The following is a 25,007-nucleotide window of genomic DNA, read 5'->3' as shown; positions in this document are numbered from 1 at the left end:
TTTGATTTAAAAACGAATATTTTTGACTTAGTTTAGTGAGGCAATCTCCCAAGGCCAATAAAGGTAAGCTTGAATAGATTACACGACCTCTGAGTTTCCTTCAATTTTCTAAAACCTTCTGATTTTAGGATAACTAAAAATCATTAGCCGCTAATTAGATACCTATTATTCCCCCAGTTATTTACCTTGACAGCACCATCTCGTTCATCAAAATGAATGAAAGCATAATCTTTTAATTTCTTCACTCGTTCCAGTTTCCCAAACTGACTAAATGCCTTTTCTAAAATCTCTTCTGTTACAGTATTAGCCAGGTTGCGTACAAACAGCACTTTTACCTGAAATTTAAGAAACAGAAACTTCTATATATTTCCAAACAATTAAATTTCCAAGATGCCACCATCCCAACCCTGCAAACTTAACTTTAGTCACAATCCATTAGAAATATAAACTAGACTAAATTTTCAACTCATTTGGGCAAACATTAAGGCGCTACTGAATTTAATGGGCAAAATTCTAAACAGATATCTCAAAGATGCACAGATGGTGACTAAGCATAAGAAAAGATGCTCAGTATCACATATCACATGTCATTAGGGAATTGCAAATTAAAACAGTGAGATATCATTACAAAGTATTAGAACGACCGGCCAAAATACAAAACACCAACACCATCGAATGCTGTTGAGAATGTTGAACAACATATTCACCGCATTAGAATGCAAAATTATACAATTTTGGCAGCTTCTTACGAAACTAAACTTACTTTTGTACCATATGATCCACTAATCACACTCTTTGGTACTTACTCAAAAGAGGTGAAAACATGTCCACACAAAAACCTGCATATGGATGTTTAGCATACCTTAATTCATAATTGCCAAAACTTGGAAGCAACAAAGCTGTCCTTCAGTAAGTGACTGGATAAATTTCAGTTCATTCAGACAATGGAATAATACTTAGTACTAAACAAGAAATGAGCCATCAATCCATGAAAAGACATGGAGTAAAAGAAGGTATCTTAAATGGTTACATACTATATGATTCCAACTATGTATGTGACATTTGGAAAAGGAAGGACAAAGCTATGGAGATAGTAAAAAGAGCAATATTTGCCAGGAATGAAGGAGAAGAGATGAAGAGGCAACCATGGAGAATTCTTAAGGCAATAAAAATATTCTGTATGATACTATGATAATGGATACAAGACATACATTTGTCAAATCTATAGGATGTAGAACACCAACAGTAAATCCTAATGGAAAGACTGAATTATAAAACTTTTCATCTGGATCACTGATTACGACAACGTACCGCTCTAGCAAGGATACTGATAGTGGAGGAGGCTGTGCAGGTATGGTGGCAGATGTGTATGGGAAACCACTGTACTTGCTGCTCAAAAACAAAACACGCTATGCACAGCATTTCCTGAAGTGAAGTGAAGAGTTGCTCAGTCGTGTTTGACTCTTTGTAACCCATGGAATTCTCCAGGCCAGAATACTGGAGTAGGTAGCCTTTTCCTTCTCCAGGAGATCTTCCCAACCCAGGGACTGAACCAGGGTCTCCCTGCATTGCAGGCAGATTCTTTACCAGATGAGCCACAAGGCAAGTCCTAGTACTTTCCAGTAGTTATTATTTTACAATCAAAATGGAGGTGGCTATTTCCTAATAGTGTGAATACTGCTCCTGCTAAGTCGCTTCAGTCGTGTCCAATCCTGTGCAACCCCAAAGATGGCAGCCCACCAGGCTCCCCCATCCCTGGTATTCTCCAGGCAAGAACACTAGGGTGGGTTGCCACTTCCTTCTCCAATGCATGAGAGTGAAATGTGGAGGTGAAGTCGCTCAGTCACATCCAAGTCTTCATGACCCCTTGGACTGCAGCCTACCAGGTTCCTCCATCCATGGGATTTTCCAGGCAAGAGTACTAGAGTGGGTTGCCATTGCCTTCTCCAAACGTGAATACTATGCCATCTTAAAAAGCAGCTGAACTTAACAAAGCAAGTCAAAACTAACTGAAACCCTTCACAGAGAAGAATATTCAAAGCATTGTTAAGATAAATTCTTCCAATCCTGAAAGATCCTCAAAATACAACTACAAATTTAACCTGGCTAAAAAACATTATCACTTCCTCCTAAAAGTAGCATCTGAATTTCTTAATCTTAGAGGGCTAACGAAAGCTTAATAAGCCAAAGAAAAAAAGAATGAATCCTAAGTATCTCTGTCTTCAAGAATATTTACTGTTTAATATTCACAACTCTGATACCTCACACTCCTTTCCTTATTTAAGTGAACTCACTCTATTTGCTGGCCTATCACCATTAAAGAAGATTCTTAAAAAGACAAAGGGTGGAATAACTTAACTGTGAGCTGCACTGGTAAAGTGGTAAAGTGTTGACTCAAGAGATATTTGTTCTCATAGATGTCTCAACAGACTGCTGAAGCAGGATACCTAATAATAGCTAAACCTTGTAACTGCAGCAGCTCTGCTGAGGCCAGTACAGTTCACTATTTTTAGGAGTAGGACTTTTAACATAAAAACCATGTAATCAAATGGCGCCATTCTCAAAAACTTACAGAAATTTCTTTTTGAATCCACACAAAAATCAAAGTCAGTCATCTCCACAGCACGTAGGCTAACTACTTCACGAGAGTTATGATGCTACACAACTATGGCTGAGGGTCCATGAATAATTTCTGTATTCACCCTCCATGCACTTGTTATTTACTTCTGGTGTGTGGCCTTTAACACAGAACACTTCTCTCACTTTCAAAGCACAGTGTAAGAAAGCACACAGTTTTCCTCCACTCTCTAAAGCCTCCTGCTGCTCCCACCAACACCACACAGAACAATCTTAACCCAACTGTCATTACCTTTGCCATAACCTCAGGATCGGGGTCTTCTATAGGATCAGCCCATTCAACAGTTCCAACATTTCCCCAGACCTTGACTTTACCACTCATTAACCTACGTCTTGCCTGCGCAGCTGTTTTGTGATCTTCATATTCAAGGAAACAAAAGCCTCTGTTTTTTTTCTTGTCGTCTGGTTGGTGGTATAAAATGACGTCTGTAAGACCCTCTGAAAGGAAGCAACCATTCCAGGGAAATTAGATAAAATAAACAAGAATAAGCAGACTAAAAGATTTTTTTGCTAATATTATACTTAAATATCAAAATGAGAACTAATCTCTTATCTTCACAAGAGATAATATACTGAAAATATCGGTCCAGATATATTAAAATATGTATTTTAATATATATTAAAAAAATACTCAAAATTCTGTCCAGCTCAAAAATACTGGTCCAGATAATTTACCTAATCCACACTTTCCCAAGTATTCCTAATGCAAAAATCTCCATTAAAAAAAAAAAAAAAAGGTACCCTTTTTACTTAGACCTGAGGACTATTCTGCTTCCATTAATTAGACAACAGAGAGGCTCGAAATCTTTACAAAACTCTTTTAGGAAAACCAGAAATATAAAATGTTTCATCCCATCCAAGTAAAACCTAATTTTTAATGGCACTCTCCTGGCCTCAGATATCAGTATGTTTATGTCAAATGAAATAGACTATCTTAGTATTGTATAAGAATTTCAAATGATCCTGAAAACTGGTAACAGGCTGATAATTTGCTAAATATATTCTAGGCAGATAAAACTGTTTTCTTATAAAAGCCTGTCACTTGGAAACTTTAATTCAAAGACAATGTAGGCTCTCTGCTTATAGCAAGAGTACTCACTATTCCTATAATTTGGAAAATCAAGTCATTACCTACCAAATATTTTTACTAAGAATGTCAACCAGAACCTCAACATGCATAAAAACACACAAAGAAATACAATCTTCCAAAACAGGAAGCACAACAATGATTGTGCAGATTGAGTTCAAATCCCAGATGTATTCCTTACTAACTATCTAACATTCAGCAAGTTATTTCCCAAAACCTTCTGATTCCATGTCTGAAATATGCAGATACCTATCTTACATGGCTATAGAAAGAATAAAATGAATCAATAAATGTAGTGCTTAAAACAGTGCTTGGCACATAGAAGTCTGCAATTACCTTAAGTGTTACAACTTGCACCTCCTTCCAAATAAATCCAACTTACCTGTTACTTTGCTAAATTCTTCAAGAATCTGTTCCTTGGTTTTACTCTTAGGAATAGAGCCCACAAAAAGCCTGTTGTTGGCAACCGAGATGCAGACACCAATGTGTTTTCCAGAACGAATTTCGTGATTATTATACTGAAAGGGGGAAAAGTGCACCATGTTTTAAAAATACTTAAAATATCCTATGACAGGTGCTTATTACAGAAAGACACACAAATCCCATACAGAAAAGCAAGATCTTTTAACAAACTAAGAATTCAACACTTAAGTTTATCAAGTATCCTTTAAAAAATTATAATCTGAGACACAGGAAGACTGTAACAACAAAACACTGATCACGTTTATGAACTAAACCAAAAATTGTCAAGTCCTTGAAATTTAGCAAATCTGATAAGATTCCAATCTGTAAGCAGCTTAAATTCCAAATTACTGATTACACAATACCTTGTTTTCTACTTAAATGCATCCTGCTGACTATTTCCATGTAAGGAAAATAGATTCAAATTGTCAACAAGCTTTCTGTCTTTCTGTTAATCAGCACTTCAATCTTATTTTTCCATCTCCCCTAACCACTCATAAAAAGTTACAATAATGATTCTTCAGCTTCAAATCCTAAGTCTAAACGAAGAACCTCACTATTCTGAATCCGGCTGTACATTCCACCCCCCCCCCCACTTCATTTTCATCAAGCCTATGATAACACTGGAGAAAGACAAGTAGATTATGGTATAAGTATAGAAGCAACTATAAAACTATAGTAAAATGTAAACAATCTTCAAGTGACCATAAATCATAAAAGGCAACAAAACCATAGAGGCAAAACCCAAAAAGATCCTATCCCTGTTATTCTGATTCTTGTGCAACAGGTACATAAGGTATGAGTGAAGGAAGTACAACTAAGTCAGAAAATTGATTCCTCACTGTCCCTTTCTCCATTATCTCCAGGTATTCAAAATTAAACATGAAGTTCAATCATCTTTCCCTCCAGTTCAGTTTTGTACTTTTTACCCCAACTCAGTTCATACTTGGCCAAGTCTCTGGTCATCATTTTGAACTGTGGTGTTGGAGAAGACTCTTCAGAGTCCCTTGGACTGCAAGGAGATCAAAGCAGTCAATCCTACAGGAAATCAGTCCTAAATATTCATTTGAAGGACTGATGTTGAAGCTGAAACTCCAATACTCTGGCCACCTAATGTGAAGAGCTGACTTAGTGGAAAAGACCCTGATGCTGGGAAAGAGTGAAGGCAGGAGAAGGTGACGACAGAGGATGAGATGGTTGGATGGCATCACCAACTCGACAGACGTGAGTTTGAGTAGGCTCTGGGAGTTGACGGACAGGGAAGCCTGCCATGCTGCAGTCCATGGGGTCGCAGAGAGTGGGCAACTGAACTGACTGACTAGTCAGTCAATCATGATCCCAAGATTACCTCTATTCTTTACACTTATGCCAGAGACATTCTTTTTTTTTAATCACAATTTTGCCTATTAGGAAAAAAATATCCCTCAACGACTCCCCATCAGCAAAACAAAGTTCAAATAGCTGAACATCAGTAAGCCCATCCTAAAATTCCTCCCGCTTCTTCCCTTTCTTCACACTATTGTAATCGTGGCTAATGATGTCAGTTCTCACACTGCTACGCCTCTGAATATAATGCTTTCCCTGAAACTTCACCATGGAAATCTCTTCTGCATACCTGTAGATTTGAGCTCAACCAAATACTTTGCAATCCCTAAATTCTATAAGGATCAATAAAAACACGCTTCTATGTTAACACAGATCAGTAGTTCTCAACAGGTGTAGATTTTGCCCAGGGAGGGAGGAGGCACGTTTGACAATATCTAGACAGATTTTGGTCAACTAGACCTCGTGGCTTAGAGGTGAAGAATCCGCCTGCCAATGCAGGAGAGGCAGGTTCCATACCCTGAGAAGAAAATGGCAGCCCACTCCAGTCTTCTTGCCTGGGAAACCCCATGGACAGAGAAGCCTGGTGGGCTACAGCCCATGGGATCACAAAAGAGCTGGACATGACTTATCGACTATAAACAGGCAGATTTTGGTCAACTAGAGGTGGGACTTGCTCTTAGTATTTAGTGGGTAAGTAGAGGTCAGAGATGTTACCAAACATCCTATAATTCACAAAATAGCCCAGCATGATAGCTATCTAGTCTAAAATAGTGCTGAGATTAAGAAATACTGCCCTGGACTTTGTTTTCCCATACTATTTGTATTTAGACCAAGCACCTCTTAAAAGTAGAAATATGCAGTTATCTGCAGATAGTAGACCTATGGTTGAATCCATCATTGCATGGGATTATGGACAATGAGACTACAATATCCCACCACACAAGTAAGTGAATCTAAGAACACAATAAACTATTTAAGACATGTACATTCCCTAGATTTTTACACATAAGCATCAAATAGCCAGCCTTAGCAACAAATCAATGACTTTCAATTTGGTCATTTAGTCTGTAATTCCAGAAGTTGACCAAGGAAAAGAGAGAAAGAGGAGTTACTCTGAAGATGACAGAATTTGGTATCACTTTCCCTTTTTTGTATTTTTGTTTTCCAAATATTCTAAGACCAGGGGCTATGTACTTAATAATGCTGCTTCAAAATGGTGATAACTGTTGCCATTATTTTCTATATAAGCAAAGTTTCTTCCCTTCTAACCTATCCTCACCAGCCCTGCTCTGGTTAATCAAGGTAGGGTAGGTAGAAGGTATTTAAAATGACAGTAGTCTGAACAACTGTCAGACCTGGTGGGTTCCCAGGTAACACCAGAGGTAAAGAACCTGCCTGACAGTGCAGAAGATGTAAAAGACACAGGTTTGATCCATGGGTGGGGAAGATTCCCCTGGAGAAGGAAATGGAAACCCACTCCAGTATTCTTGCCTGGAGAATTCCATGAACAGAGGAGCCTGGTGGGCTATAGTCCATGGGGTCGCAAAGAGCCAGACACAACTGAAGCAACTCAGCATTCATTCATTCAGTCTGACCAATAGGAAGCTATGAATATTTAGCAGGATTTATAAAGAAAACTGTAACTCTTCATCCACATTTTTTTTTAATTTAAAAAATGGAAACATTTTTAACTGACCCATAGAGAGTAAACTGGCTCTCCAGTGAAGTCATTAAAGGAAAAAAGACTCTGGGCATATTGTCCAAATGAAGCAAAGTAAACATTTTCAAAGCAATGTCCGCATCTACAGATTAAGCATGCACTTTTCCATGTATATTTTGAGTTAACTTTTCTTACTCTAGCATTTTTAAGGCCAATCTATCATCTTAAAGTCAAAATTAAACTTTACATCCTAGCAAGTGAGTAACAGTGACTTAGACTGTAGAAAGGCATTACAAACAACTGTTCTGATGCTTACTAGAGATTCTAATTTAATGCTGATAAACCCTTACTCTCAAGGGTTAAGTAGTCAGGACTATATAATGGTATCAAGATAAACAAAAAAATGTCTTTTCCAAACTAGGAAAGTTGGCACTGAAATTAACACGTTTTAGAAATCTAGCTTTCAGATCCAGTAGCACAGTGAGGTAATCAAATAAAACAAAGATGAACCAATATAGTTTCAGTATTTCAGAACACCAAAATGAACTGTACAGCCTGGAACATTCCCATCACCCAGGCTCAAAAACACCAAGTCACTCTTTCCTTGCCTCATAGCCAATCAGTCAACAAATCCCGAGAAACTCAGCAACCTCAGATTTGGAATCTGATCCAGAAGTAGTTGCTCAGTCCTAACTCTCCTTATAGCAGCGAAACAGCTGCCTCCCAAGCCTGTCCAAGTAAGTCTTCTTTACATTGAGTCAAACCTACTTCCCTAAAAATTCTCCAATGAATCTATTTCCTCCTCCAAATGAGGCACTTCACATACCTACACACAATGCTTACAACTCAGTCCTCTTTGCTTGGCTAATCATTCCTTCTCTGAAATTGGAAAGTGCCTCCAGGAGTGCCACGAAACAGTGACATTCATAACACAACAACACAAATGCAGGCTAAGACTGAGGAGTCTAGAGTAAGCTGGAGACTATTCTAACACTTCTAAACACCGGCTTCTATAACATGCAGTCCAAGATTATCTCAGCTTATTTGGCAATCATACCACACTGCTGAAACACTACAGTTTACTTGTGAGTAAGTTGTGTATAGGACTTGACTTTCAACCCCCCTCAATTCCACCCTTCTGATATAAACTACTGTCCCAGGCTATCAAAATCTTTCAGATCCTTATTTTGTCATCCCCCATGGCATTTATCACTACATGTAGATTCAAGTCACCAAACATCTCAATCAGTCCAACTATACCCTCATTCAAATCACTAATAAGGAAAAAAGAAATACCATCTATAACATATTTACATTATGCAACCTACACTAACACTCAAAACTTCAATGGTACCATGCAACTCAGTCCAGTAGTCAATGACTACTGCCTTTTAGCATTCACTTAAACAAGTTTCATCTTTCTTCCCACAAATCACTGCTTCAACTCATCTATTTCCTTCACTTCCCTCCCTATTCAAACCTCTTTAGGACAAAGCCTTCTCTATCAACCCCAACTCAAAGCAATCTATCCCTTCATCCTTCCTTTACCCTGTGACCCATCAGCTTCCACTTTAATTAGTTGTAGTTAGCCTCTCATGTTCCAGAAACCCCAAAGTCAAGAACTGGATCAAACTACTTGTACACTCATAGTTAAAGTTTTCATGGTATTCACAGTGAACGTTTGCTAATTGCTACTTAAAATACTTTGTGGACCTCTCTTGTCAGCTGCATTCATCAAAGTGGTTGTACACTGGTGTATACAACCACTGTGGTGAATAAACCATCAGTGGCTATTAAAGTCACAACTCTTAACGTGTAAATAGAGGTCAGTATTCCAGTCTTCGCAAGAAGTTTTTTTTCAGTAAGACACTTACAGTGTATTGGACCATAATGGGCACTTGCAGAGCCAGTTGCCCTGGGCTCCAATTCCAGAAGCACACATACAAATACACATACACACCTGCCTGCGTTCCTCTTGGACTTTGTGACAACACCAAATGCTACAGAGGACAAAGTGTCACCCTCCCCATGCATCTATATTAATCCCTAGGGCTGATGGTAGCAGAGAACAATTGCAAATGAAAGCGAGAAAATCTTTGAATAAGACAGCACTGGTCAGCCGGTCAGGTTATTTATCCAGTACCTATTCTATAGTGGCACTGTTCTGAATGTCAGGGACGCAGAAAAAAAGCAAATTCTCTGAAGGGAAGAGAGATGCAAATGTTTCAAAGTCAAGAAATAATTTTAAGTACATCTAAACATTCTTTTTTTAAATCATGTTCAGTATACTATCATGGGGCAAGTGGGTAGTAAACCTTTCTTAGAAAGGCCCTCTAAGAAAATCTGATTGATAAGAAGGCAGCAGCTGGGCTAACTGGAAGAAGTGGTGGAAAGCCCAGAAGGCAAACTTGAGTTGGAAATGGTCACAGCTTTTGAGGAGAACAAAAAAGGCAAAGTATGGATGGAACGGTCATAAAGAAGAGTAGGAGGAGAGAGGTTAAGCAGAAACTTGAGCAGATAGAGCCTTGTTTAGAAGCCATTATTCTCAGGATGGGAATGCTGCGATCTAACCTACATGGCTAAATGGTAAAACCGTAAAGGGGCAACGGAAAGCAACGAGACTAGCTAGGACTCTTCAAATGGTACCTCAGGCTAGGGTGGTAGCAGGAAGATGGTACAAACTGGTTAGATGCCAGAAATAAACTTGGCAGCAGAGAAGACTCACACTCAACACCTTTTAAGACCACCTAAACCACTACACAAAGAATCAGGCTCACTGGCAACATAACATATACTGCTGGTTTAAACTGTTATGTCCAGTTAACAGTACTGCTAAGTCACTTCAGTCGTCTCCGACTCTGTGCAACCCCATAGACGGCAACCCACCAGGCTCCCCCGTCCCTGGGATTCTCCAGTCAAGAACACTGGAGTGGGTTGCCATTTCCTTCTCCAATGCATGAAAGTGAAAAGTGAAAGTGAAGTCACTCAGTCTGTCCGACCCTCAGCGACCCTATGGACTGCAGCCCTCCAGGCTCCTCCCTCCATGGCATTTTCCAGGCAAGAGTACTGGAGTGGGGTGCCATTAAGAACACGCTAAATAAACCAAACCTGCATGGCCCTGGGCAATCCACCCGGTCTATTTATTCACTGTAGAAAAAAGTTATTTCACTTACCTTGAAGAATGGTTTGCAGTGGTATTTAAAAGTAATAATGTGGCACAGAGCACAGCTCCTGCGCCTTAACAAGCAACAAGTGGCAGCTATCAAACACCTTCCCATAAATTTAGATCTTGCTTCCACAACTAGACTATCATCATTTACAGATACATTTTCTTATTCCCCCAAATACAAGGCAAATGTTAGCTGAAAACAGGGTGACTAAGAAGTTTGCAGTTGCTTCTAACTTCAAGTCTCTTCAGCTGTTAACATCAACCCATTTCTACAATTCAGATGCAAATTTAAAATCTACATTTTTTATTGGAGGTCATTGTCAAATTATATACATCAAAAAATAAGACCGAATATATAAACTATCTCAATCTAAGGTATGTCTCAAGATACTCAAAGTATAGGAAAGCAAAAAGTGATGCTGCTTCAATCTTGTCTGATCTACAATCTAAAAAAGACATTTTCTCAACATTTGATTATGTACATCTAGAACAGTTCAACTATCTTATACAAAAACTTCTTTGATAAAGCTGTAATTCAAGTAGACTTGTGATATGACACAACTAGGAACAGTCTTCAAAATACACTCCCTTAAAAAACACATCTGGGGTGTTACATCCAGGAGTCAAAACAAGGTAGCATAAAACATCCAAATCAACTTCAGTTTTTTATTTCTCTAGAATGTTTCATTTCCTCAAAAGCCTAGTCCTTTCTTTTACTGTTGTACTAAGGCAAGTCTCCCAATTCTATCACCATAATCCTAGCTATGGTAAAACATCTCTTCAGAAAAAGCAGTAAGAATACATCCAGTTCATCCCAGTACTAACATCCCAGTACTAAGACTATCTTTAAAAAGACACCAAAGTGCAGAGCCTCCTACTGATTAGACAGCAAAAAGTAAATATTCCCCCAGATAAGGACTCAAATTCAAACCCAGAAAAAAAATGTAAAAACATTTGTTTAGGACAAGAGCTGTTTCTAGACGAATCAAAATAGCTGTTTGACTATCTGGAAATTTCTGCGTTACAGTCAAAAACTTAACTATGTTATTAAGACTACTCTAAGCCTACAGCAATGCAATTTTGGACTATATTATGTTAAGCCAAGGCAACTGCCCAAACTGAAACATATTTCATGTGTATTTATTGGCACTCAAAATTGTCATGTTAGGACTGGTTTATGTATCTTCTTCTAATTATGGTTTCTTTACTATAAAGATTCTGAACATCACCTAGAAATACTCTAGTGAGGACCTACCATAATTGGTGTATTTTGGCAGCAAAAATTTAGTCAAGTGTTGGTTTAATAATTCCTATTAAAAATAATAAATACACGTATCATTACTTATAACACTAAGTAATCACACCACTAAACAAAACTAAGCTTTATGTAATACCTAGTAAATAAACTGGGTCTGACATCATTAAATTCTACACAAGCTTTTTGTAGTAAGATAAGATAGCTCATTGCCTTCTCAATCACTGTACATTTCCACATTAAAACTTGCTGCTACTTTATTACTACCTGGCAAAATGTTCTTTTAGATTCAGCTGAATGATTTCTACAGTTTATCTTTCCAGAACCCTAAAAAGTTCTCAATTTCACTTGAACTGTTTAAACTAAAATCTTGACAGTTAATGGGACGCTAGAGCTATATACTCTCCCTTCTGTAATAGCATCCTTGGAAAGAAGGGAAAAATCAGCCTTGATTTAAACAGAAATATCCAAAAACCTGAATTCTTTATTCTTCCCAAGTAGCATACTTTTCTAATGTTAACCTTACAATATTCAATTACACACACCAATAGAAAGATGCAAGCTATATAGAAAGCTAAATGGAGTGTATTTGTTTGCTTTTTCTCCTTAAGGCTTGCCTGAAAATGTGATATAGATGATGGTGAGGAAAGAAAAAATAAAATTCAGGAATAATCAGTCTACGAATTTCAAGTTTGCCAGAATTACCCATATAACACGCAAGTCAGACAGTGCAAAACAAATTATCTGCCATAGTGAACCATTTACAAAAGTTCCTCCCCAGCTGCACTTTTTGATAGATTTCTTGGATTGAAATTAACTTATGACATCTTCAACTACAAAATATAGAAACCACTTGAGTCACAGAATTTAATAAAACTAATTTGAAGGAGTTATATAAGCCATAACTTGAAATATTAAAGTTCTTTAAATTGGGAATATAACTAGGTCCTCACCTGACATCTGCTATTTTTAAATCAAATACTGCCATTCACCATAAAATCCCTATTTCATTAACTAGAAATTTATCATCACAGTGTCTTCATGAAACATTTCTAAAAAGGGATAGCCAGATATGGCCCAACAGGAGCCCGGTCTACTACAGTTACTTTCCTACACCTTTTAACATTCCTAAAATTAAAAAAAAATCACTAAGCCAAATGTTTCAAAGAACCAGTAACTATAACTCCACCACACTACCTTATAGATCCCGAGTCAGTTCAACTATACCCGCAAAAGATACTGCTATAACGTGTACACGGAAAATGTGAAAGACAGTGCCTAATCAGCACTTCAAAAACATTCAGTTAACACAATAAGAAAAGGCCTGGCTTTAATTATAAACAGCAAATGTGAAGACTGAAAGAAAAAAAAAACTCACCAGTTTAACAGCCTCCTGAGCTGCTTCTTTTGTACAAAAAGTGACAAACGCATAACCTCTATTGAGACCTGTTAGTGGATCCATCATTAAACGAAGATCCCATATAGGTCCAGCTTTTTCAAACAATGGAACAAGTTCATCCTCAAACAGATCTCTTGGAATCTTCCCCACAAATATCTGTAAATTAAATATGCAGTAAAAACCATGGAGAATTTCTATAAGAAACCAGACACGTGTACATTTACTACAAAGGGTACAAGTTTTTAGTTTCTTTACCTCAGTGCCAACAGAAGGCTGCTGACCTGAATAAACGGAATCTGGAGGCGGTCCCCCATACTTCCTCTGTCCAGTGGTCACATCGAGTGTGTAGCCTGTTCTTTCCAAGAGTGCCTTAAAAAGTTGAAAATGTCATTAATATATTTCATTCATAAGACCACACCCGTGCAGCAAGCAGTTATGAAAAAATCAATTTTGTTCAAATCTTTCCATTTATATTGGCAATATTCCCTACTAACAGGTTTTTGTTGTCTGTTTTAGAACTCTTTTAATGTGTGCTTATAATTCATAATATGTGCTAATTTATAATGAAAGTTTCAGGATCCTGGTCAAGTAATTTTCTGGTCTCCAATTACTGAGCAGTGCTTAGTGAACAACACAAAATATTGATTCATCAACTCTGAAGGCAAGGTTTATCTATTCTGCCCTTCTAAAAAATGACTGCATAATTAAGCTGAAATTCTCTCCTGAAGGAGGAGGTAACTTATCTCTCCCAAACCTAGCTTTCTTACCCAACAAATTTCCCAGTAACCCACACTCCGAGGTACCTACTGCCATTCTGGGAGTTTCACCAACCTTTACAAATTACACTCCTCCAACTAAATCCAGAAACTTAAGAGGAGATGCAGGAAAAATAACCTCTTATTCATTTGACATTCAAGTACCATGCTTCACAGGACAGCATGGATCACTCAGAAAAAGAGCCAAAATGATTTTTGGAAACTTTATGAAACTGCAACACGATATAATCTCTACACATTAGCTCCCTAAAAGTGAACTGTTAAAATTTAAACAACTTATATTTAACTCAGAGCATAAAAAGATTCTTTTTATCTCTTATTATAAGCAAAACAGTAGAAAGTAGTCATCCACTGTTAGCCTAAGGAAAAAGCAAGATTATTCCTTTTCCACCATCTCACCCACAATGCACAAAACTAGTTTTCTAAATAAAAAGAATCTAATAATTAGCTCATAAACTTTGAAATAAACTAATATCAAGCACATGATAAAACTTATCAGAATGCTGTTAAGTGATGGGGGGAGGAGCACTTTAGTTCTTAAATGAAAAAGACTGGACAGATTTTATTTCTACCAACTCTTTGTGACCCCATGGACGTAGCCTAAAAAGCTCCTCCGTCCATGGAATTTTCCAAGCAAGAGTACTGGAGTGGGTTGCCATTTCCTACTCCAGGGGATCTTTCCCAACCCAGGGATCAAACCCAAGTCTCCCGCGTTGCAGGCACACACTTTACCTTCTTAGCCATCAGGGAAGTCCTTATTTCTACCCAAAGAACATTAAACAGTTATGGAAAGATACTGTAATTGATAAGAACTCTATTCCTAAATTCTCTTAACAAAAAAGTCCACAAAGTGGTACACGTTTTAAGCAGTCTTTTTCTACTATACCCAAATATATTTGCTTAACAGTGCAATATTGGGTTAGTAACAAAAATAAACTCAAATCTCTTACTATCACATAAACTAAACCATTAAATGGTTCATCTTTCCTTTTTCCCCTATGCAATCCCTGTGCTTCTTTCACTTAAATCTTCATACAACCCAAATAATATGTTTTATGTCAATCCCTAAAAACAAAAAGGAAACACTTATTCCCTCTGAAAAATAGTCTATAAAAATGTCTGATTTCTTGCCACAATTTAAGTCACACTAAAGCTTTACGCCACTCCCTTCCAAAGACAGAACTGAATGTTTCACAAACTAAATTTCCAACTTTTTATAAAATTTTAATAACTTTCAGTGTAGATTTACTTACAACTGATCTAATTACAATGAGTAACAACTATATATTCCATTTCTTTGGAAAAACTAGATTTATAGTTCAGATACAATTCACTCATTTGAAAGCCTCAATTTTATACATTAACTACTAACTCCATACTTCTCTCTTCCTATACCATTAAAACACAACTGACACCCATCCCTTCCTAGTAAGTTATTTTCTTAAACTAGAATCCTTGGTTCAAGAGCAGGGGCAATATGTTAAGAATACTACATTAAAACTAGTATGATCATCATATTTTCTATGAACCAAAAAATCAACACAAGTAAAAAACACAAAGATCAAAACCTAGTTGACTTTACTACTATGTGACTTGGGTGAGGGCAAAGGAAACTTCTCTCAGCCTCAGTTTCTTCATTTACATGTCTACAGTAATCAATTTTTTCATTAAAAGCTATTTTAGAAATGAACAAATTAGCCTTAAAAACCCACACTAATGAATGAGGAAGAAGGCATTGTTAAAATACTAAACTCATTTAATGCGGGGGCTTGAGAATCCTAAGAAAAGCAGTCAATTGCTAAATGTACACTCTCCATCAGTATGGGGTGAGCTGATCCCTCCCCTTTTGGTTCCACTGTCGGTTAACCTGGACTTGCAGGTTTCATATGAAAAATATGGTGACTGTATTTCTTTAAATCTTTTATTTAGAATACCATTAGTAAAGAATACATGGGTAACAAGCAAAATTTCAAAGTTGTTTAGAAACAGAAACTGTTGAAGGCAGGACACTTCAAAAAATAATAATGAGAAAACATTAACAAATTATCTCATGGTGTTTAACTCTCAACATTACCACACACACACAAGGAATAATTTCACACCCAAGGAATATTTACCCAAGCTAGAAAATAGTCAGAACAACAAACAAAAAACTTTAAAAACTGAAAGGAGTAAAGAAGAAACTTTTAAAAGCCATACCTTAATTTTTGCTTCATCTGGTCCTTTGCTAGAATCTGCAACTTTGGTCCCCTGTTTTTCTCTCTGCCTATAAGTCTTCATGACTCCACATAAAAAGGCACTTTTGTTCTGTAAAGGAATTTTCCAATTATTTTCAAGAGTAAGTCTTAAATATACCTAACTGAATAAAAGTCAAAACTACTTTTTTTTTTTTACAATCATACCAAATTAACGTTACCTGAACATGAGAGAGATCACTGTCTTTAAACTGCTGAAGAACTGCCAATGCGCCGTCTTCATTGAATTCTTTTAAAGCTTCGATAGCTCTTTCATCTAAATCGCTATGTGCAACCAGCCCTGGAGAAGAAAAAACTTAATTAGTTGTCAACTTTTAATATTTTTAGAAAGTTTTTTTTTTAAAGACCATGTTTGCCAGTGCAGGTGCCAACTACAAATTCTTCCATTCCTCTTTATCTATATAATGAAAAACACACATACCTTAGCTATTATGAACTAAAGAAGGCCTCTCAACCATACTTAAAATAATGAGTCAACTTTTTTATCTTATCCTAAGTCAGGCAGTTCTGAACACCGAGTATTTCTAAGGTAAATACATAGGCTTACAAATTCTAAAATCAACCAACAAAGTACAGAGCATGACACGGGAACCTCCACTCAATTTCAAATACCACTAAAAAAAGCAACAGCCACACCGAGACAGACTGACTACAGGTCTACAATTACCAAGTTATTTAACCAGAATCCTACCACAAAAATACCCCCAAAAGTCACACAGCCTGCTCCCAACATTCAGCAGCTGTTGCTACCTGCTACCATCATATACTTAACCATCTGGCCATCCAGCCTTTACCACCTAACCCTTCCTTCTTCCCTCCCTCTACACACCTTAATCTCTAGTTCACAAGAACCTACTAGCACAACAAGGCAAAAACTCCAGGTCCCACACTTCTTGGAAACCACAAAAAGTTGCTATTTTAGTTCAAAGCCAGAAATCCAATAGAAAAATTTCATAATGTAATTTTGCAAGTGTTAGTTCTTACCTGCAACGTAAATTTCATCTAGTTTTTCAGCAACTTTCTGTGGTAAACCAGCATCAAGCAATGTCTGAAAATTTTCTGAATGGATAACTGCAGAAGTAGTATCCATGGGCTCTTCAGTACCATTTCCATTAACATGTTCTGTAGCCATGTTTCCAGAGATCTGTTCAAACGCAATAAGCAAAATTAAACTAGGGTCTTCAAAAAGGGTAGGACAATATGAGAGCCCCAATCTTGACTTTCTCTACCAATTTCTACACCAGCAAGCCTATACATCCCTTTAAACAGGCCTTAAAGTCACTGTCGCCTGACAAGCCAGATTTGGAGCTCGGGGCACCAAAGGACGGATCCACTACGTTTTTCCTTAGCACCACCCCTGACTCACCTGCTAACACTCCCTAGGAAAAACCACATTACAAATGGAGCCCAACCAGCACGAGGACGAGCCAGCGTGCCACATGCAACTGTGCCCGTACAGAGAATGAGGTGTGTGTGGAGCAAGCAAAGCTGGGCTTTTCCCTCTCAAAGGTAAACCCCCAAAGTGCGCGCTTTTCCCGCCTGCCGCTTAAAGATCAGTAACAACAGCCAGCGAAGAACAAAGCGCTCACACAAGCTACCTTCCCACCTCCCCGCTTCTCCACCCTTCACCCCCGCACCCCAAAGCCCGCCCCCGACTCCGCACCCAGAGCGGCAGCCTCACCGCCGCGGCCACCGGGAACCCATTAGAAACACGTGCTCCGCGCCTTCAAATGTCCTACAACTTCCTTCAAACGGCAACCCACCGAATCCCAGGCCAAGACTACCGTCACCAGCTCCCGACAGCAACCCAAAGCTGCGGCCGGAGCCCCCAGCCAGCAGCAGCAGCACAACCTCGCCCCTCGACACCGAGGCCGCGGCGGCGCCAGGCCACAGGCTCTCCCCGCCCCCCAGCGCCGCCGTCTCGGCCGTGACACATGGCTCTCTCTCTGCCCCGGGCGCCGGCGACCCCCGGCCGCCCGCCCGCCCCGCCGAGACGTGCGCCGTGGCGCACGGTACAAGCCCCCACCCCTGGCCGGTCCTGGCAGCGACTGCGGCGCGGGGGCCGCCGGTGCCACCCGCGGGCCGGGGCCGGCAAGCCGGCGGCATGAGGGCGTTCCGCGAACTGCCCCACGCCCGCCAGACCCCAAGCACCACCCAAGCCCGCCGCGCGGCTGCGGGACGGAACCGGCTCCTCTCCGCCCACTCCCGCGCCGCGGCGACGGCCACGACAGCACCAACTCCGCCGCCCCTCGCGGTCCGCGCGGGCCACGGGGCCGCCTCCTCCCTGGAGCGCCGCAGACAAAGCCCGAACAGCGGCAGCACATGGAGGGGAGGAGGAAGTGACGGCGCGGGCCGCGGCCTACTCCCGAGCAGCCCCAGTCAACGTGCTCCCCTCTCCCTTGGAATCCATTTTCCAGAAAAGCCGGTTTCTCCCCGCACCGCCCTCCCCCAGCTCACTCCACAATGTCACGGAGCTCCCTTCCCAGACCCGGGTCCCAGCGGTCGTTACCTCCCCGTTGGGCTGCGGCGGAGGAATCCTGTCCGAGGAGATCCGGTTGCGGGCAACGCGTGCTCGCTGCTCCCTGTGTCCGGCGCGAGTGGAGCTGTTGTAAAATGGCGGCCGAAGCTCACGCCGCTGGCAGCAAACCCGATCCAGTTCCACTCGCCTCCGAGCGCGCTCCCGGTGCGCGCGCGCGCCTCCGCGTGACCCCCCTCCTTTCCTCCCCTCCCTCGCGCGTCCGCTTCTCTCACTCACTCTCTCAGCTCCTGCCCTCCTCCAGCTCCTCCTTCTCCTTCTCCCACCACCACCAGTCTCCGTCAGCCCTCTTCCCTAGGCCCTTCTTCTTCCCCTCCCTGCTTCTTTCTCCCACCGCTCGCACTGTCGTTCGCGGCCGCTCAAGCACAAGTGGCCGCCCTTCCCCTCCTAGATGCACGCTTGCTCACTCGCTCCCTCCCTCGCTCGTTCTCTCGGCCCCGTCCCCCAGTCCCTGCCGAGTCGGCTCCTGTCTTTCTCTCTCCCGCGCTGACGTGACGACGTAGCCTACGCCTCGGGACGCGCGCCCGCGGGTTCCGCCCCCACTCCCCACCACCCTCGGTCCTCATCACACGGGAGGGCGCGAGACCCCGCCCTTCCGCTCCGGCGGCGGCGGAGGGGCCAAGAGTGAATGAAAGGCCCGCCCCTTCCCCTCCCGACACTCCCCCTCCCTCTCCCCTCCGGGTGGGGCGGGGCGGGGCGGGGCGGGACGGGCCGGCTCAGCGTGTCCCACTCGTTCTCCTTTGTCAGGAGACAGGCATCTCCCCACCCCGCCCCGCCCCACCCCAACCGCGGCACCACGCGCACGCCACCCCCACCGAGCTCCCGCTCGCCCCACCCCCCGTTCAGTCCCGGGCCAGCCGGGAACGGGGCTGGGGGCGCGGAACGCGACTGCAGCTGCCCTGAGAGTACCCACCCGTCCGTGCGCGCCCGGCCCCGCGCCCTCGGCGCCGCGGCCGCGTAGCCGTTCCAGGCGGTGTCCACGCCGCTGCCTCCCCGCGCTCTCCTCGCTCGGGAGGCTGCAGGCGCACGTGTCCCCCGGGGCGGGGCGAGGCAGACAATGGAGCGGCGGGGGAGGGGAGCGGCGCGGAGACCCGCGGACCTTTGGTTCACCTGGCTGGAGGGACCTGAGTACCCGAGTCGCTCCGGGATGACTGGGTCTCCCTTGCTGGACAATGGGAACTCCGGGGCCCCAGCCCGCGTGGCTTCCCTTCCACGGGAACCTCGGGCGGAGGGAGGGGCGCCCGGGGCTGGGACGAGGAAACCCCGGCTGCTTTTGAAGGGGGACCGGCTGTCTACAGTGGAGCAAGGAGCTGCTCCCGCCTCGGGATGATAAGAAAGCCAGATTTGGAAGCGAAACCGCTGGGTGGTGAAGAGTTGTGCAATACTCCTTTTCAGTCCCTGGCCTTTTAAGCAGTTACGGGCTTCCTCGCAGCACAGTTTGAGCAACTTGGTGCAGCACAAAGCTGCGTGGTTTGGGCAACTGTGAGGCACATATCTGTGTTTCTTTTCAAAAAACTAAAGTGACATTTCTTCTGTAACCGTGTACTAGGTACAAGAAAGACAAGACAAAGACATTTGAATTTCAGACGCGATGTGGATATTAATTTTACTTAATGAAGCTGTAATGAAAAATAGGAAGTGTTCTTTTAATTAAAAAGCAAGCTTATTTTTAAGAGCTTACTGGTTCCCTAAACAATCTATTCTGTGACGACAAATCAGTGGTGCAAGAAAAAGTTAGGTGACTACTCTTCAAAGTGCTTAAACACATCATATGTCAAATTATTCTCATTGGTGCCTGGATGAAGATATAAAAATTTTTAAATAATTTGACAAGACCTGCCACACTGTTTAGCAAAGATCTGAGCTCTTTATTACCTAAAATTTCTTACTGTCATATCTGGTCCTGCTATTGTATTCAGGTAATTCAGCAATAAGAGTTCATAATTCGAAGGTTGTAGATAATGTTATAAATGAAAACAAATAACCAAGATATCTAATACAAAAATACAATCAAAACTGAGCAATCCTATACATTAAAGAATGAAAATAATCGATCTAACCATCCAGCACTTTCTTTTAGACTTTTCTGAAGATCAACTTTCCTTTAGAAGAAAAAGAAAAAAAGTGCCCTTACCTAGGTAATGTCTACCAGCTGACCAGATCTCTAGTTCTTCTTCCACCCGGAATTCCTTTGTCTAACCCACCCACCCCCAGACCTTTATGTGGGCGTTAGGCACTCCAAATCAACTTTGCAAAAAACAGCACAAGATCTTCCTCCTAATGATCGGTCTCCAGAGTTCCCACCCCAGTGAATGTCCCTCACTTGAATCCAGCAGCATTAGCTGAAAGCCGGAGTCATTCAGGACAGTACGTGCTCCCTCAATGCCCTCTCAGTTAGTCAAGTTCTGTACATTTTGTCTTCCTGATATATCTATTTCTATCTATGTTGCAACCAGGGGATAAGCTACCATCACCTACTACCTGGATTAGTGATACAGCCTGCGGATTCATCCATCCTTGAAGCTTTCCTAAACCATTCAAAGCTTGTGTGTGTGTGTGTGTGTCTGTCTGTCTGTCTTTTAATTGCAAATAAGACTCTGTAGCATCTGCTTAAAGCCCTTCATTAGCTTCCCAGTACACTTAGAACCAAATCCTTAACTAGATCAACAAAGCCCTCTATCTGGTCTGCACCACACGTCTCCCCAGCAAAATCTCTACCCGCTTCCGAACTTTCCACTGGCCTTCCCTCAATTCTGACGTTTCTCAGGATGGCACACACTGAGCACCTACACAGAAACCTGGTCAGAGATGCCCTGAGCAGGCCTGAGAAAAAAGCTATCAGGCATGCTCTCCAGTTGACATCCTGTTGAGAGAAGTAATAGTATAATTTTCCTCCTGACCTACAGAACTTATGAATTTTTTCAGTACCTACAGTAATATCATGGCACAGTCCTAACTCCTTTGCAAAGCTGACTCGAGGTGGTTTCATTGTTGTAACAAATTTATTTCTTAAATGCAGGCAAAGAGGCTCAGAGACACTCTTATCTCTTAACATTACTTTTCTTGTTCCTGCTTTTGCCATGAAAATTAGCAAATATATTTTTGGCTTGATGCCAAAGAATTACTGCTGTTACTGAAACATGGGGAACTCCTAATAATTCTTTAAAAAATAAACTAGTAGATAGATTCATTTGGTACAATAGGTGCATTGGGCTAGATTGAAATGTATATGAACGATCGGACACAAGAAAGTTCTCAATAAATATGTGTCCTCACTTCCCTGAATCCTCTTTAGTAGTGAACACAGGATTTGATGCTCAATAAGTATTTACTGAATGAAACCAAATGATGATACGGACTTCCATGGTGGTACGGTGGTTAAGAATCTGCCTGGCAATGTGAGGGACTTGGGCTTGAATCCTGTTCTAGGAAGATCCTACATGCTGCTGGGCAGCTAAGCCCATGGCCCACGCCTGGAGTCCATGCTCCCCAACAGGAGAAGCCACTGCAATGAGAAGCCCACGAACCACAACTGGAAAAAGCCTGCACACAGCAAGGAAGACCTAGCGCAGCCAAAAATAATAAATAAAAATAACATGCATATGTCATATGTCCCTAATAAGAAAAAACATGATGATAGGCTGAGATGCAAACAGCCTTGATATTAACCCCAGATGGGTTACTAATGAGTAGTGTGAGCTTGGATAAACCCATTCACTTCTCAGAATTTTGATTTCCTCATCTATAAAAGTACACTGAAAGATTTTTTAAGATCTAGCTCAAACATTTTACAATATATTTTTTAAAAATTTCTCAAACTGTTTCTCCAGTTTTTCACAGCTTAAAAATATTCAGATATCATTCATATTTGCCACTTAAGATCTTCCTCATTTGAATCCCAACTTTCCTTTATAGCAAAATCGCCAGCTATACCCCTTATTTGAACCCTTGCTCCAAACAAAAATAACAGCAACAATGACAAAGACTGATGATATTTGATTTGAGATATCACCCCACCACTGTAGATGTGGAGAAACTGACATGCACATTCAATGCTGGTGGTTTAAGAGGTTTTTTTTTTTTTTAATAAATAATAGTTGCATTTATAAGCCCTGCTCCCCCAAGTCTGTTCTTCCATCCTTCCACTGTGAATGTCTTATAACCTGGTACATGCTGTGCAGCTTGAAATTCCACTTCTAGCCTCTGGGGCAACCAGATGTGGCCGGGTGACTTAAGTCTCTCCAAGGGAGTGAGAGGATAGATTGATATGACTTTTTTTAAACACAATAATTAGACTATAATACGTCCTGAAGTATTGTTTGTAACATTTATGTGTGTGGGGGTGTGTTGTTTGTAAATATATACATAAGCTAAACATCCAGTGATAGGGAACTGGTTGAATAAATTATAATGTGCATACATTGAGTCAGTTATTCTGGAGTCATTGAAAAAAATGAGGTAGCTACCAATATCCTTACATGGAAAGATATCCAGGCTATCTTCTTAAAAAAAAACTTTAAAGCCACCTATAGAACAATGTACAATGTGACATTTACTCGTTCAGTTGAATATCTTCTGCATACCAAGCTCTGTGGTATGCACTAGGTTCACAGTGTTATATGTCAAGATTGACACAGATTTATCCCTGGCTTGTGAATCTTGCAGGTCTGTGCATATGTACATAACAAGGTATCGTGGATATAAAGATTTTTGTTTCTAGAGAACAATTACAATTAGAAAAAAGGATAGGGTGGAGGGAGACCATCATACACTTTTTTACCTCGTACACTTTGGTAATACTTGTTGCAATAAATATTTTAAGTTAATTATTTATGGACCTCATTACTGTTTTCCCATTCAGGTAACCTTTGAATTACTGCGAAGATGGAGACCTGTTAATTCGCAGTTAATCAAAGGCAGGCATGAAATCACACCTGTTTGGCTATTTTGCTTGTCATCCATATTCTTCCACTACTAAATGCCAAACTGCTTTTTTAAAGATCATATTTTCTTCTTTTCTTTTCTATATTTTCTAATTTTTTGTAATTATCATATATTAATGTTATAATGCAAAATGGGGGCTAGAATTCAAATGGGAAAAGTTCACAGCACACCTTTGTTCTTTTCACAGAACCATAGAAACCTAGTGTCAAAAGAGACTGTGGAAGTCATTCAGTTGACTCTAATAATCAAGAAAGTTTTTGCAACATCTCTGACATCTTATTTTCATGGTAATTGAATGGCTGCTATGTTAAAATTAAAAACTTTTGCTCTGCAGAGACACTGCTAGGAGAATGTAAAGAAAAGCTATAGACTGAGGGGAAATCTTTGCAAAACATATGTCTGTTACAGAACTAGTATCTAAAACATACAAATAACTCTTAAGACTCAGCCATAAGTAAGAAATAACTAAATTTAAAAATGAGCAAAAGATCTAAACAGACAGTTTATCAAAGAAGATATATAGATGGCAAATAAACATATGGAAAAAAATGCTCAACCTCATATGTCATTGGGTGGTAGTTGGTGGTTTGGTTGCTAAGTCGTGTCCAACTCTTGCGACCTCATGGACTGTAGCCTGCCAGGCTCCTCTGTACATGGGCTTCTCCACGCAAGAATACTGGAGTGGGTTGCCATTTTCTTCTCCAGGGGATCTTCCTGACTCAGGAATTGAACTTGGGTCATTAGAGGATTAAAAATTCAAAAAATGAGATACCATCACACACCAGTTATCATGGCCAAACTCAAAACACTGACACTGAATGCTGGCAAGGATGTGGAGCAACAGGAATGCTTATTCATTGCTAGTGGAAATGCAAAATGGTACAGCCACTTTGGAAGACAGTTTAGCAGTTTCTTACAGAACTGAACGTACTCACACCATATGATCCAGCAATTGTATTGCTTGGTATTTACTCAACTGCACTGAAAACTTAAGTACACACACACACACATAAACCTGCACATGGATGTTTATAGCGACTTTATTCATAACTGCCAAAACTTGAAAGCAACTAAGGCATTCTTCAATAGGTGAATGGATAAATAAATTTTGGTACCCATATAGTGAAATATTATTCAGTGCTATAAAGAAATGCACTATCGAGCTATGAAAAGACATGGAGGAATCTTGAATGCGTATTGCTGAGAGAAGCCAATCTGGAAGGGCTATGTACAATATGATTTCAACTATATGACATTCTGGAAAAGGCAAAACTATGGAGACAGTAAATAAATCAGTGGTTGTCAAGGGTTCAAGAAGAGGAACAGAGGGTGGGAGGGTTAAATAGAACGAACACTGGGAATTTTTAGGGCAGTGAAACTATTCTGTGTGGTTCTATTAATAGTGGATACATATCACATATTTGGCAAAACCCATAGAATGTACTTGGAAAAGGCAATGGCACCCCACTCCAGTACTCTTGCCTGAAAACCCCATGGACGG

At 40.8% G+C, this 25,007-nt stretch overlaps 1 protein-coding gene across 6 annotated transcripts in view; it reads right to left on the bottom strand.

Moving 5' to 3' along the window:
* The window catches only part of SYNCRIP (synaptotagmin binding cytoplasmic RNA interacting protein), a 29,674-nt gene extending 10,100 nt beyond the window's left edge, over positions 1-19,574 (bottom strand). For 3 of the 6 annotated variants that reach the window (XM_019967394.2, XM_019967395.2, XM_019967396.2), the window contains exons 1-9: positions 18,536-18,677; positions 17,011-17,170; positions 16,188-16,306; positions 15,971-16,078; positions 13,251-13,364; positions 12,975-13,151; positions 4,107-4,242; positions 2,870-3,075; positions 186-335 (exon numbers count right to left, since the gene is read on the bottom strand). In XM_019967394.2, coding sequence (XP_019822953.2) covers positions 186-335; positions 2,870-3,075; positions 4,107-4,242; positions 12,975-13,151; positions 13,251-13,364; positions 15,971-16,078; positions 16,188-16,306; positions 17,011-17,158 — 1,158 coding nt within the window. In that variant the 5' untranslated portion in view covers positions 17,159-17,170; positions 18,536-18,677. Of the gene's footprint in view, positions 1-185; positions 336-2,869; positions 3,076-4,106; positions 4,243-12,974; positions 13,152-13,250; positions 13,365-15,970; positions 16,079-16,187; positions 16,307-17,010; positions 17,171-18,535; positions 18,678-19,475 lie in introns of those variants that run through there. The other 3 variants (XM_070796127.1, XM_019967397.2, XM_019967399.2) reach the window with 3 other exon arrangements.
* Positions 19,575-25,007: the final 5,433 nt, after the last annotated feature.

Source organism: Bos indicus, chromosome 9, assembly GCF_029378745.1.
Source record: "Bos indicus isolate NIAB-ARS_2022 breed Sahiwal x Tharparkar chromosome 9, NIAB-ARS_B.indTharparkar_mat_pri_1.0, whole genome shotgun sequence".
NCBI classification, from domain to species: domain Eukaryota; kingdom Metazoa; phylum Chordata; class Mammalia; order Artiodactyla; family Bovidae; genus Bos; species Bos indicus.
This window is presented reverse-complemented; position numbering and strand designations above follow the sequence as displayed.